The sequence below is a fragment of the Rutidosis leptorrhynchoides genome, chromosome 10 (assembly GCF_046630445.1).
Source record: "Rutidosis leptorrhynchoides isolate AG116_Rl617_1_P2 chromosome 10, CSIRO_AGI_Rlap_v1, whole genome shotgun sequence".
Taxonomy (NCBI): Eukaryota; Viridiplantae; Streptophyta; class Magnoliopsida; order Asterales; family Asteraceae; genus Rutidosis; species Rutidosis leptorrhynchoides.
The window spans coordinates 332,812,004-332,827,646 of NC_092342.1; the positions used below are offsets into that span (position 1 = coordinate 332,812,004).

At 34.0% G+C, this 15,643-nt stretch overlaps 1 protein-coding gene across 1 annotated transcript; it reads left to right on the forward strand.

Moving 5' to 3' along the window:
- Positions 1 to 7,508: 7,508 nt before the first annotated feature.
- On the forward strand, positions 7,509 to 7,968 carry LOC139873558 (histone H4). The gene has a single exon (XM_071861479.1). It carries the CDS (start codon positions 7,550 to 7,552, stop codon positions 7,859 to 7,861), a length of 312 nt encoding a protein of 103 aa, XP_071717580.1. The 5' UTR covers positions 7,509 to 7,549; the 3' UTR covers positions 7,862 to 7,968.
- Positions 7,969 to 15,643: the final 7,675 nt, after the last annotated feature.

The window sequence follows — 15,643 nt, forward strand, 5'->3', positions numbered from 1 at the left end:
GTGGTTAACTGGTGATAAAACATCACTTAGAACCAGTTTTTCACTATACCAAAAGATTAATTGCATGCAGTTAAACAAAATGGCTTATAAATGTGTGGGCATCTATATCCCAACAATATGGTACACCCTTTAACATAAACCTAACATTATTGTCTTCTTCAGAAAAGGAAAAATGATGATAAAGCTCACGTATACAATCAGAGTATACAGGGAAACTGTCAGTTATGATACACAACACTGACAAATCTTCAAACTGCTCGTATGTGATTTCATTATCTTCTCTAGGCTCAGTTCCTCTTAAAAAATAAACCTAATCGAGGATTGTCCTGTGAGATATTAGAATTTGACGACGACGATTCATAGTCAGAAAAACAAAATGTGAAAACTTATAGTTTGAGATACGACTTGAATTTGACGACAACACTCAATACTACTGTCCGTTTAAACAGAACTATAAAAAATTAAAGTAACATGCAAACCTATTTTTGAAAGCTTCGTTTGTCAGTAAAAGGAGCCAAACCGGCAATTCAAATGCCAGTTTCGGTGTTTGTACTGGTCCACATCCAAAACCCTAATTTCTGATACCAGTTTCGTATGAAAACATACAAAGCGACAAATGAAAAGCCGGTTTGGTGTTCAAACTGACAAACCGGCAAAAGATTAACCGGTTTACCTTTTTTAAAAAACAAAATTTGAAAAACTATTTCTGTAAAACCTATAAATATATTACCATTTTTTAAAAAAATTCATATAATTTTATTAATTTTTGGACAACTATTAGGATCACTCAGGGGGGACTTAATCACCCACGCGTTCATCTCCTACACTGTTATACCCGCCCCCAACTGCGTGCCCTAGAAGAAACTCGCACCAATCTCATACGGGCATGGACGGTAAAACCCCTATCCTTAACCCCACCCCCCACCCCCACACAAACACACACAACGCGATGCGGGGATTAAACTAAATAATAGGGAGAAAAAATAATGAATAAAAATGAAAAATAAGCAAAAAAAATACATGTGACAGCCATTTTTTAAAACTATATGTTTTTTGTCTAAAGACAATAGTGGAATGGAAAGAGTATGACCTTTTTGTTTGTCAGTTAATTAACACATAATGATTGCACATTATATATATATATATATATATATATATATATATATATATATATATATATATATATATATATATATATATATATATATATATATATGATCTTTTTCTTGTCGGTTTAATGTGATTCCATCACGGGCTTCATGTTTATCTCATATTGATTTTTTATATTATACACTATGAATATGACGACCTTCATGTTTAAACTCAAATTGATTTATTAGGTGTTTCTTTAAAGTTTCTAAGACTATTGTTAATACTAACGAGCTATGAAGGTTCGTGCGTTGCTCCGGATGAATTATATTACATTTTTGATTAAAATGTTAAAAAGAAAAGATTTTGAAGACAAAAAACCATTCACTTCAACTGGCTAACGAAGAAATTAATTTACAGATGAAAAATAAAAAGCTGACGAATGGAACTATAAAAAGTAAAACTGATAGTTCGAAAAAGAAAAACGTAAATTCAAGAGAAAATTGTAAACTCAAAAACTTAATTAAGAAGAAAATTGTAATTAATGTGATTCCACCACGACCTTTCAGTTTATCTTGTATTGATTTTTTATATTATACGATAGAAATATGATGACTTTTATGTTTAAACTCATTGATTTATTATGTGAATTTTTAAAGTCTCTAGGACTATCGTTAATACTCACGAGCAATGTAGCTTTGTGCGTTGCTCCGGATGATTTTTATTACATTCATGATTATAACGTTAAGAATAAATGATTTTGAAGACAAAAAATCATCCACTTCAACAGGTTAATAAAGAAATTAATTTAGAGATGGAAAATAAAAAAGTTGACGAATGAAACTGTAAGAAGTAAAACCAAAAATACGGAAAAGAAAAACATAAATTCAAGAGAAAATTGTAAAGTCTAATTATAAAGAAAAAATATAGCCAAGACGAAGGGTCAAACACTTAACCCCCAAGATATAGAACCCATAACATAACCATTTGATCTACCAAAAGTATGTGTGATATCTTTTATTACTAGCAATTGTAAATAAAAAATAAAAATAAAGTAGGAACGTGTGAATGAAGATATTACCCATATGAACAGTAAAACAACCTTCAAAAATTAGTACAAGAGTATAATACATATTATATAATTTTAAATTTTAAATTGAATAATCATAATTATAACATTAATAAATAGTTGTAGTCTATGAATTCTTTTAGGCTATTTACATCATCGCGTTTGGTTGAAAAGTCAGTGACGCGAGAATATCATAAGCTGGATTATAACTGAACGGATCTAAGTCAGAATCCGGGCTAGAAGCAATGTGTGGGTATACCGTCTGTTTACCGACCAGCAGTAGGGGGCTTCTGACAAATTCAATTACAAAAATATGTTAGCTATATTATGAATTGTATTCTTTTTTATAAAGATAGTTTCTATTTATTTCCTTGTTAAATGCGTTGTTACCGTGTTAGTTATGTCTTTTGATTATATTTACCGTTCGTGGTTGAAGTATGTTATATCGGTAGCATTGTTGATATTTGGATATATTTTAATCTCATTATATTAAAGAAAAATGCTAATAACAGCCATTAGAGCTGTCTTTAATAAATAATTTGTGTTGAAACATGTGGTACTTTTGTAAGTTATGGGTAGTTATTTGAAGGAGTTTTTGATTATTTCAAATGTACAATCAAAATTTGAATGATATTTATTTGTTAAATCAAAATTTGAATGATATTTATTTATTAAAGACAGCCTTAGATCTGTAAAAAAATAACAATAGCAGTGTAGAAAAAATGAATTCCTTTTTCTCTCAAAAAAACCACTCTTCTTCCCAAAACCACCCTTCCACCCAAAACCACCAATTCAACCATAACCAACCTTTTTCTTCTCAAAAATTCCAACCATCCTTTCCAAATTCGATTCCAATTAATCAACAAAAGTCTCCTTTTCAACCCAGTAACAAGAACACAGGTCACCCTATTTTTTCAAAAAAATCGACGGTCTTTTTAGGTTGACTCTCGAAATTCACCAACCCAAACACAATATCCAATGCTTTGAAACGCTTTGGTAAAATTCAAGGCATATCATGGCAACAAGATCGTTCATTTGCCTTCGTCAAATTTACTAACTCTAACCAAGCATCTAATGTGGTCAAAGAGATGAATGGTAAACTGCTCAACAATCGTGCACTTCGTGTGGGCTACGCTAAAAAAGAGATGGTCTTCAGTCCCCTTAAAGACAATCAGGTTCAATATTCACCAAAACCAATCTCTCCTGAGACTAAAATAGGTTTATCCTCAAATTAACAATTGGTTGATCGATTAAAATGGTCTGCCCTAATTGTGGATAACAAACCCATCAAAGCACTTAAGCTATTCAAGTGGCTAAAGAGCAGATTCATAGCTATTGATTTATTCTCGGCTTGGGGTTCTTATGGGTATATCGTTCAGTGTAGAGACGAAGATAGTTATAAAAGAATGATTATGGGTCCGACTTTGAATGAGTTGGAATTCACTGAAGTAATTCCATTGATTGAAAAACAAAACAAGTTTTTTAGAGTTACAAAATTGGCAATCAAAAGTATACCCTTTGATTGCTGTTCATCTAATTGCACTTTGGCAGTTGCTCAGTCCTTTGGAAGAGTTATACACATCGACATCCAAACCCATAGGCTTCAACGTACTGATATTTTGCACGCAATGATCGAAACAGACGACCCTGGTTTGATCAATAAGTATGAAACGGCAAGTATTGAGAACAATTCAAGTTGCAAACTTTGGGTTGAAGAAGTTTTCGAAGATGATTTGATTGAAACGATTGGAGAAAACATCATTGAAGAATATAATGAAGCCTTGAACATGGCTCTTAATGCCTTAGATGATAGGAAAAAGTGGCAGAAGTCGTGATCCTGGAATCGGATTCTAAATCGCCGGTTAAGATGAGCCAAAAGGAAGATGAAAATATTAACGTTGGGTTGGATAATTTGAAATTCAAAACTCCTCAAAAGTCAAACCTCCCAAAAGTTGATACAAGGTCAAAAGATATCCACAATTCTTTGGAGAGAGTAACTAATGCAGATAGATCCCAAAGGAACAAGTCTGAAAAGGTTAAAAAATTTGAGGATGAGATCAGGGTATCTTTGTTTTCTTCAAAAAGCATGGGTTCGGATACTGTACTTGATAATTCACCTAAAGGGGATGTTCTTCTTGTCCATACTTCTCCCAAAGCCAAGTCATTTACTCTAAATACGAATGACTATCCTACCCTTGAGCAAAATTCCCCTAATAATCCATCTACTTTCAACCTTAACCTGAACAAACACCCTGCAGTAAACAATTCATTCATTCAGTCTGATATTTCTTTTGCTAATAAGGTGTCGGATCCTGTAAACAACAATTCAATCGATCACTGTATTAGCAATAATTGCAAACAATCATGTGAAGAGATTAGGGATAGATGCATTAAGGTTGAAGAAGGAGATCCTTCTGTCCAAAACCCGAAAGTACAGAAAATCAAAAGCCAGAAGCCTGTTAATGAGAAAACTTGGATTGATGAGATTCTAACTGGTTCAGACATGTTTGATACCGCAAGCGAGATTAATCATATAGTCGGAAACAAATCTTGTACAAAAAAAAAGCAAAATCATTGAAACACAATTTGGGGCAAAAAAATTAACCTATAAAGAAGAGATGTCCAACTTTGGCGCTTTTATGGAGAACATGGTTGATGATGATTGTCCTAACAACGCTCAAAAACCATGAGGCTCGCCTCGTGGAATACCCGCGGCCTCGGCAATAAATCACGAGGTGGCATGGTGGGTTCTTAGGTTTATCGGTTTCAAATCCAATTCATGGCAACGCAAGAGACAATGGTAAAAGAAGTATCACAAACAACTCTCAATGCTATCTGGAAACATCATTCTTTTGATGCAGTGCAATCCGGATCAAATGGAAGGTCAGGAGGACTTTTGTCTATATGGAGAACCGATTACTTCTCGTTGATTCAATCTTGGGTCAGAAGGAATTGGATTGCAACCATATTGAGGTACTTACCAAATAATGCTATTGTTCACATTATTAATGTATATGCACCACAACAGGAAGATAAGAAAAAATTTGCTTGGTCACAATTAACTAACATTGCTCGCAATTGGCCGGGTCCTTTATGTATATTGGGTGATTTCAATTCGGTTTCCTCACCGGATGAAAGACTTAGAGAAGTGATTGATCTTAATAGCATCGATTCTTTTAACAATTTTATCCTCAGTGCTAACTTGTTTGATCAACATTTATCGAACGATGATTTTACGTGGGAGGGCCCTTTAGGCAAATTTTCACGCATTGATAGGATATTGGTTAATCTCAAGTGGGTTCAAGCATGGCCGGATGCCATTATGATTTCAGCTAGTTCGAATAGCTCGGATCATAAGCATATCATTTGGGGAAAGAAGTTGGAGGATTGGGGTTCTAAACCCTTTCGTTTTAATAAATCGTGGTTATCAAAACCGGGATTCTTAAAGTTATGTGAATCATATTGGCACAATTATCCTGTGTTTGGTTGGGCAACTTTCGTTATGGGAAAAAAAGCTTCGTTTACTCAAAGCATATTTAAAGGTTTGGAATTTATCGAATTTTGATCAGGAGACTGTGGCTTTAAAAAATTGTGTTTCTGATATCAAACGATTAAAATATTACTTCAAGCAGCGTGATTTGAATGATAATGAGCTGAATGAGCTTGCTAATCTTAAAAAGTCCAAAAAATTGTTGACGACCCGTATTGATACAAAAAGGAGGCATCATTCTCAATATTTATGGTTAAGATTAGGCGATAAAAATTCCAAATTCTTTCATGCCGTCTCTCGTATTAGGCAACAATCTTCTCATATATCGGGATTGCATTTCAATGATTTATGGCAGGAAGATCCTCAGGTGGTTAAAGAATTTGCAATTAATCACTTTGAAAATCTATTTTCAATCCAAAACAGCCTGTCTGATCTTATGCCGATTGATTGGGCCTCTCTTAACATAAGCCCTATTCTAGCCTACTCTCGAATTGCTTTAGAGGCTATGTTTTCGACCACTGAAGTCATTGAAGTTATCAAACTTTTCGATGGTAACAAAACTCCGGGACCGGACGGATTCTCTTTACAATTTTTCAAAAAACCATGGGATTTTTTAGAAGATGATATAATGAGGATGTTCGAGCAGTTTCATAACCACCATTCTTTTCTGAAAGGATTCAATGCCTCGTTCATTGTTTTGATCCCAAAATTCAATTCGGCCAAATGTATTGAACATCTTAGGCCCATAAGCCTTATCAATGCTCCTTATCAATGCCTCGTTCGTGTGGACTGCTGACCCAAGCAATGTTTATACGGTTGCTGATGCCATCAATGTTATTGTTCACTCAACAGATTCTGTTTATCCAATTTGGCCTAAGGTGATATGGGGTAACAAAGTTCCTCCCAAGATCTTATTATTTAATTGGTTGTCAATTCGCAATAGTGTTCCCGTTAGGGAGGTTTTATCTAAAAGGCATATTTTACCCATCAATCAATCTACCTCGTGTGTGTGGTGCGTGGATAATATCGAAAGTGTCAATCACCTTTTGTTACACTGTCAATGGTCTTTCAATATTTGGACGGATTTGTTTAGATGGTGGAATCTTAGATGGGTTATTCCGGGAACGATTGAAGTTTTTTCGTTCGATTGGTATTACGGTATGGGGATCAAAGCTTCAAAATTTTGGAAGTTGATTGGACCCGCAACTATTTGGGCAATTTGGATGGCGAGAAATGACATCATATTCAACAACAAGTTCACATGTCAGTCGGTTATTGTACGCAACATCAAATTGAAAGTTTTTCTATGGGCGACGAACCTCAATTATTGTCACGGATTACACTCGTATGTATGGGAGCAAAACCCCTCTCTTTTATGTTTTTAGTACTTGCTTTGTTTTTTTCAAGTTTAAGGCCGAGCTAGTCTTCGTCTATGTACTTTGTTTGTCCTTCATTGTTTTGATGAAGTGACCTTTTTAATATAATCTTTCTTCGCCAAAAGAAAAAAAAAGCCTTAGATCTGTCATTAGCATTAACATTTCTCATTAATTAATTATTACTTTATTATTAAATTAAATTAAATTAAATTAAATAATACGGAGTAAGTTTCTTTTGAAAACTGTAATAACCAATTACGATTTACGAAGTATTTATCATATCCTACAAATATGGATCCGACACATGCAAAGAGAACCAATCACATTCTCCCCTTACTCATCACACGATTCATAATCGAACGGCACTATATCTGTCACATCCTTTCCATCCAACGGATATAATTAAATGCCCCAAACATACAATCATAACCAAGCATATATATAAGCACACATCAATACGATCCTTTTAACCACAAACAAAATCCAAATTCAAATCAAATCAATTTTCTGATAAAAAAGTTAAAAATGTCAGGAAGAGGAAAAGGAGGAAAGGGATTAGGAAAGGGTGGAGCGAAACGACACCGTAAAGTTCTTCGTGATAACATTCAAGGTATCACTAAACCTGCCATCCGGCGATTGGCTAGACGTGGCGGAGTGAAACGTATCAGCGGTTTGATTTATGAAGAGACACGTGGCGTATTGAAGATATTTTTGGAGAATGTGATTCGTGACGCCGTTACTTACACCGAGCATGCTCGCCGGAAAACCGTTACCGCCATGGATGTCGTTTATGCTTTGAAGCGTCAAGGACGTACTCTCTATGGATTTGGTGGTTAAAAAGTAATTTCAATGTTCTAGCGTTTGTGTTTTCGCATATTAGGGTTAGGGTTTCATGTATGTCTCGTAGCTATTGTTTAGTCGATTTGAGTAATATTATGTGTAATTGAAGCTATTAATACAATATTTCTTTAGTGTTAATCAAATATTGTTTCTACAAATCTATAATTGGTTCATGTTACAGTGACAATTAAGTCTCTTCGAATCTCAATTTGATTCCTCAAAGTTGATTTGCATTTGGGGGTTTGGGTATATGTGACCCGGTCCGAAATAGTGATATTTATGTATGCTCTTAATATTACACGGAATACAATATTGAAATGCTAATAGCGAATCCACTTTATTTTTTGTGTAAATCCGTGCATTAATATAAATATACTGTAGTTCAGTGTATAAAGTACAACCTAGTAATGTACATATATTTTTGATTATGGTGAATTTATCAAAAATTCATATCGACAATTGCTCAATGTTTCTTCATCATTACAAGCAAATGAAATTCACATTGGGTGGTATGCTGTTTTTACATGACATCTTTAAGTTGTTAAGTGTGGCCATTGACCATTGTTATCTTGCAAGCATCTGATGAATATGGTGGTGTAGATCTTGTTCGACAATGGATAGCTCGTATAACAACCCAACTTTCTCGATCAATTTTATACTTAACAAACGAACTTGAAACATAGGTTGTCCAAAGCAAACGAACTCGGTTAGAAAACCGAAACTATTGAAAGTAACGAAATAGGTAACGAGGTTACCTAAACTAACAACCATGGCTCGTCATCATCAATAAAAATTTAACGAAGGACTAACACGAATAAAATGTGCAGGGACCAAAATGCACAATAATTAATTTAGTAAAAATTAAAGTATATAATATAATATAATATAATATAATATAATATATATATATATATATATATATATATATATATATATATATATATATATATATATATATATATATATATATATACTAGGTACCGAGTTGCCTAAATGTTCATCACGAGGTGTCTCTTCTAAATGTTCACATTTTCGTGTGATCTTGATGCCGGAATTTTTTTTTCAAAAAAAACGAATTTTTTTTTCTTCCCCCCGATTGGTTACTCCATTGATCCTGCCCTATATATATATATATATATATATATATATATATATATATATATATATATATATATATATATATATATATATATATATATATATATATATATATATATATATATATATAGCAGGATCAATGGGGAAGTAACCAATCGGGGGGAAGCGGGGGGAAGCAAAAAAAATTTTTTTTCGTTTTTTTTTTTTTTTTTCCGGCATCAGTATCACACGAAAATATAAACATTTAGAAGAGACACTTCATGATGAATGTTATTATTTAGACGGAAAAACGATCAACAAAAATAACATTCAAGATAATATTGTTCGTGAAGTATATGAACGTTTTTTTCTTCATGTTTTGTGAAGTAAAATTTAGCCCGATTTAGAGTTTAGGGTTTAGGGTTTAGAGTTTGGTGTTTTGGGTTTATTCCATAAACCCAAAACACCAAACCCTAAACCCTAAACCCTAAACTCTAAACTGTTCGTGTTAAAAACTCAATCTAAATCCTAAATCTAAACCCTAAATCTAAACCCTAAACCCTAAATTTTTAAACCCTAATATTTAAACCCTATAAACCCTATTATCTAAACCCTAATATCTAAACCCCAATAGCTAAAACCTCAACATACGCTCGAAAAACACGATAATTGTTATATATTATTTCTTCGAGCGTTTTCCCGCCAAAATAAAAATATTTATCACAAAGTGTCTCTACTAAATGTTCATATTTTCATCTCATCTATAATGTTCGTGAACAAGGTTTTTTCAAAAAACGAAAAAAAAGGTTTTTGCTTCCCCCCGCTTTCCCCCGATTGGTTACTTCCCTCTTGATCCTACCACTATATATATATATATATATATATATATATATATATATATATATATATATAACCGAAAAAAATATAAATAAATAAATATATTAAAATTTAAAATAAAATAAAGCTTCGATTTAAACTTAAACACTTATCCTAATCTAACTCCAATCCTTATCCTAGTTCAAAACTAATCTAATCCTAATCATAAAAGATAAAGACTAATCCTAAGTTAATCCTAATCCTAAACTAACTCAAATTTATCCATCCTAATGCTAATCACAATTCTAGATCATTCTTTAAAGAGTTTGAGTTATAATCTAACTCTAATCACCTACCCTATATAAGGAGAGCTAACCCTCACCTCATTCCTCACAAAAACACACACAAAACCTCTTCTCTTCTCCCTCTCCCTCTTGTGGCCGAAACCCCCCTCCCCCTCTCCCTTTTCTGATCGGCCGAAGGCCACCAAGCACCACCATCACCGCCACCCTGCTGCTGCCATTTTCAGCCCTACATCCGCCACTTTTTGCAGCCCTTTTGCTGCTATTTTTCGACCACCAAACCCACCCAAAATAGCCCGCAAAACACCACCTGCAGCCGCCTGTTTTGCTGCTGCTGTCCACCACAAAAACACCACCAAACCGCCACCTTTTGGGTCCCGAACTGCTCATGTTTTGCTGTTGCTGATGTCGATTTTATCACCACCATCAAACATCACTTTTTCCTTGTTAAAACACTCTTAAGGTACTCCATAAACATAATGATTTAATTATACTTTCATGTATTTAAATTCTTTATGTTTATGCATATAATATAAATATGGTTAATTGTAAAGATAATAAGTATGGAATAAGAACACATGAAGATGATAAAGAACATAAAATAATGCATGCAAGTGTATGAATATGCATATGTATATGTATATGTATATGTATGAACAAGAATATAAATATACACATGTAGGTATGATTATGAATATATCATGATGAAGATTATAATGTATGTATGCATGTGTATAGTATAATTAAACTTGATAATACTTTAGCGTGTTAATAAATTTAAATATGAGCTTAAAGAGATTAATGAGGCTGCTAATAATAATATGGATAATATAAAGACGATAAGTATTAATATGAACTATGATAGCTACGAACATGAATAAACTAGGTGGATTAAAAGTTGGTGAAAGACATGAAACTTTAAGGATAAAACTTGAATCATAATATTGAGTGGTAATTTGGATATGAATGAAAGTATTTTGATTATGAGATTTTGATAAACATTAGTTATTTACTAAACACAATAATGAAGATAATCTTTTGATAAGTATGAATAAGTAAATACTAAGATGAAAAGATTATGATTATGGAAAATATAAAGATTTTGTTTAAGAATGAAAAGTATTATGATTAAAATATTATTATGATAAGATGATAATGATGATTCTAAATTAATAAGATTTCAATTTAGATTAAGTAAAAGATAAGATAAAAGTGAAATAACTTAAAAGAGGATAAAACTTATCTAACTTATTAACTAATATAATATTCAAAATATGACACGCCTAATACTATAATACTAAATAAACGGTGATAATATTATATAAGATTACACTATAACTTATAAACTTATATTATAACACCCTAATTTAACTAAGTATAATAATACATATGATATATAATATTAAACGTGTTGTATTCCTATAAACACATTCGAAAGTTATAAAGAAACTATAATCACAAACGGATAACGTATGACTTTCACGAGTCTCACCGCTACTTATGGTCATGGATGGTGTCTAGGTTGCCAGTTGGGATATGATTGTGGATCTCGAATGTCACGACTTAAAGTCGGATCAAGAGTCCTAGCCCCCGGTTACATCTGGCTATCCATTGACTTATTTGATAGCAACGAGGATCATTTGAGTTATACAACATCTAAACTTTGAGAATGGTTAGTATTGAAAACTCTTAAAAGAACACCGGTAATATATATATGAACATATATATCAAACACATAACTATAATGATGATGATGATGATGACCATGATGATCCAACTAACTTAAACCTAATGATGATAGGTTGACAACTTTGGACCACCGTTGCTATTTGCTATCACACGGTGTTGTGCTCATAAGGTGAGTCATAGCCCCATATTTTAAACTATTTTATAAACTATTTTCGGGGTGAGAATACATGTCTTTTTCTGTTTTACAAGTAGACACAAGTACTAAACTTACATTCTATGCTGAGTTATAATCGAAAATCCCTTAGCTTTGGTAACTAGTAACTATCAGTTTATGAACTGGTAGGCGCGGATAGGTGTATATGGATCCATAGGGCTTGACATCCCTGTCCGTCCGGGTTAGAAACTAACCTAAACTTAACGGGCGTATACTATTTGAGGTGGTACATTTTGGTTAGGTGTACATAACAACAGGGGTACTAAACAAACGTTAAGGCTTAGTTACCGAGTGCTCAAACTTATAGAATCTTTTATTATTTTTAAAGGTGCTTGCGAGCATTAAAACGAAATCTTGTGGTCTATACTCTACACTTTATACTAATTAAACCTATGATTCACTCAACCTTCGTGTTGACGTTTTTAGCATGTTATTCTCAGGTAATCTACTTTAGCTATGCTTTCGCAATAGATGAAATGTTAGAGGTCAAGCATGGAAACTAAGGATTAAAGCATATAGAGTACGAAGACTGGACTTTGACCTCTGGTAATACAGCACGTCATAGCTTCATTTTGACGGGGTATTATAGTTGGTATCAGAGCTTCAGTTATAGGGAATTAGGTTGCATTAGTGTGTCTGCCTATAGGATGCATTAGAAAGCCTAATCTATAACTTAGTATCTAGAAAATTGCCCAACTACTTGTTCTTGCTTATACTTGAACTTTAATATGTTTCCTTAGATAAAAAGTTACGACTAAACCCTATCGTCATTTTGGACACTGAGAATGAAAGTCCTATTCGCTCACCCGCGTATCATCCCATGAGTTCCTGCGAATGGAGAGGTCATTCTGACTCTGAAAGCAAATCTTCCAAAGAAGAGCCTATTACTCCACGAGAGGATAACCCTTTGTGCGATTATCCTGACCGAGAGGAATCCGAGGACAAAGAAGAATCCGAGGAAGCACATACTGCTGTACCAAGTCCACAAGACTCAATTTCACCTATTGCTCCACCTACTACATATTTTGTTTCCCGTATACCTTCACTCCCTAAAAACCCACGTAAGCGTAAGGTTGTACCTAGCCCTTGTGCGCGTCAGGGTAACAAGACGTTGTGCGGTATTATGTTTTGGACGCTTCACCACCCCGTGTCATTCGCCGCCATCTTGATACACCATCCACTAGCGCTACAAAAACCTCACCTACTAACGAGGTTAAAGAATTGAAGAAGTTTGTGAAGAAATTGTTATTTAGAGTCGCTATCTTAGAGAGGAATTTTAAGGCCGCATCGACTGATCGAAGAAAGGTTTAAGGCGTAATTATGATCTACACGATAAGATGACTGCACTCGAGTCGCTAGTTATGCCGAGGTTACCCAGCCTAGAGCGGAGGCTTTTCGGAGAAAATATTTCCGACCAATAGGGATCAATCATATAGGTCTATTATTTATTTTACCTGATATTACGTTAGGTCTATGGGAGGTTATTCCTTTATTTTTGAGATATGTACTCTACCACTTAGGGAGGTTTATATTTTGGGATATTACGTTTTTCTTATTTTCCTAATACACGATTTCAATTGGTATTATTATTATTACTACTATCGTTATTTATTTACACTAAGTCGTGGGATATTTACATTATACCAACGTCAAATGAAAACTACACTATATTTTTATAAGAATATATTATTAATTATATGTATTTTTTTTTCAGTATATATATTTTATTTAATAAAGTGCAGAGTCAACTTCGAAAAAGTTTTTAGAATAAGTACAGCCCTGTTTGTTTTAAAATACGTGTCAAAGGTATCAAAATGAAGTTATCTATTAACATAAAGCCTCATATTTTCAGTTTGTGTCTATAAAAGTATATGTTTTCTGATACTTATACTTGTTAATTATAGGCGGATCTCGCCGACTTGAACTTATGGGGTAATGCCGAGATGGAAGTATGAGTTAGGGTAATATAATGACCGGGATTATATTACGGTGACTCATATAGAAGTTCTGACATTATAACATAAGGAATGGGAAGCGGAATGGAATTTAATTGAAATTGTTTAGGGTATAGTAACTTACAAACTTATGTATAATTAAAATTGAGCGTCAAAATTTAATTCTTTTTGTTATTTGTATACATTTGTTTTACTTCATATCTATTCAACACTACTCGATAGTACCCCTCTCTGTTTGACACTATTCACTACCACGCACTACTGAGAATTCTTATTAAATGACTATACGTTGCTCTGACATTATCCCGTACTATTTACTACCACTTGTTACGAATCGTTGCTTCTCATAACTACTCCAAATTCCATAAATACTTGAATTCCATCGGGATCGTGAACGTTGATGTAATGTGCTATTTGAAAGAAACATGTCGCCTTCAAGAATGTACCAGTCGTCAGAGAATTTTCGAATGTTTTCCCTGAAGAACTTCCCGGCCTTTCACTTCATCGATCAGAGGAAATTAGTGCTCACAGCTGCACCTATTGCTCGATCATCTTATAGGATAGCGCCGTCAAAAATTGAAGGAGTTGTTGGATGAAGGGTTTATTCGACCAAGTTCATCACCCGGGGAAGCTCCAAACCTAGGAAGAAGGATGGCTCTCTACGCATGTGTAACAACTATAGAGAATTTAACAAAACGACAATAAAAAAATAGATACCCGTTGCCGAGGACTGATGATCAGTTCGATCAACTACAAGGATCTTCTGTTTATTTGAAGATTGACTTAAGATCCGAATATCACCAATGGAGGGTGAGTGAGGAAGATGTTTTGAAGACAGCGTTTTAGAACTCATTATGGTCATTACCAGTTTTTCAATGATGCCATTCGGTTTAACAAACGCACCCATCGTGTTCAAGGATCTCATGAATCAAGAATGCAAAACCTTAATGGGACAAGTTTGTCATCGTATTTATAAATGACATCTTGGTATACTCTAAGAATAGAGAAGAAAACGACGAGCATCTGAGATTACTATTGGAGCTACGAGGGAAAGAGAAATTGTATGCTAAATTCTCCAAGTGCGAGTTTTGGCTATCGAAAGTGCAATTTCTCGATCACATAGTTAGTAATCAAGGAATCCAAGTAGACCCAACGAATATTGAAGCTATCGAGAATTGGAAAGTTCCCAAGATGCCGACACAATTACGACAATTTTTAGGACTCATTGGTTATTATAGAAGATTTATTGAAGATTTCTCAAGAATTGCTCGACCATTAATTGCCTTAACTCACAGAGACAAGAAGTATACATGGTCTAATGAGCAATAAGAGACTGCTACAATGAGCAAGAGACTGCTACTGAAGCAAAAGTTAACTTCCGCACCTATTTTATCATTGCTAGATGGGAATGATAACTCCATTGTGATGCTTCACGCCAAGGATTTGGTTGTGTATTGATGCAACGACAGAAGGTCATTGCTTATGCATCACGTCAACCGAAGATTCATGAGCAAAACTACACATCTCATTATTTAAGACGGAAAGGCTCACCCTGGAAAAGCGAACGCGATTGCCGATGCTTTAAGCCGAAAAGAGAGAGTAAAACCACTACGAGTACGAGCACTAAACGTGGTAGTTTATACAAACCTCGCTTCACGAATTCGAGATGCACAGCTCGAAGCACTCAAGAAGGAGAATGTGAGGGATGAATCTATCAAAGTATTGG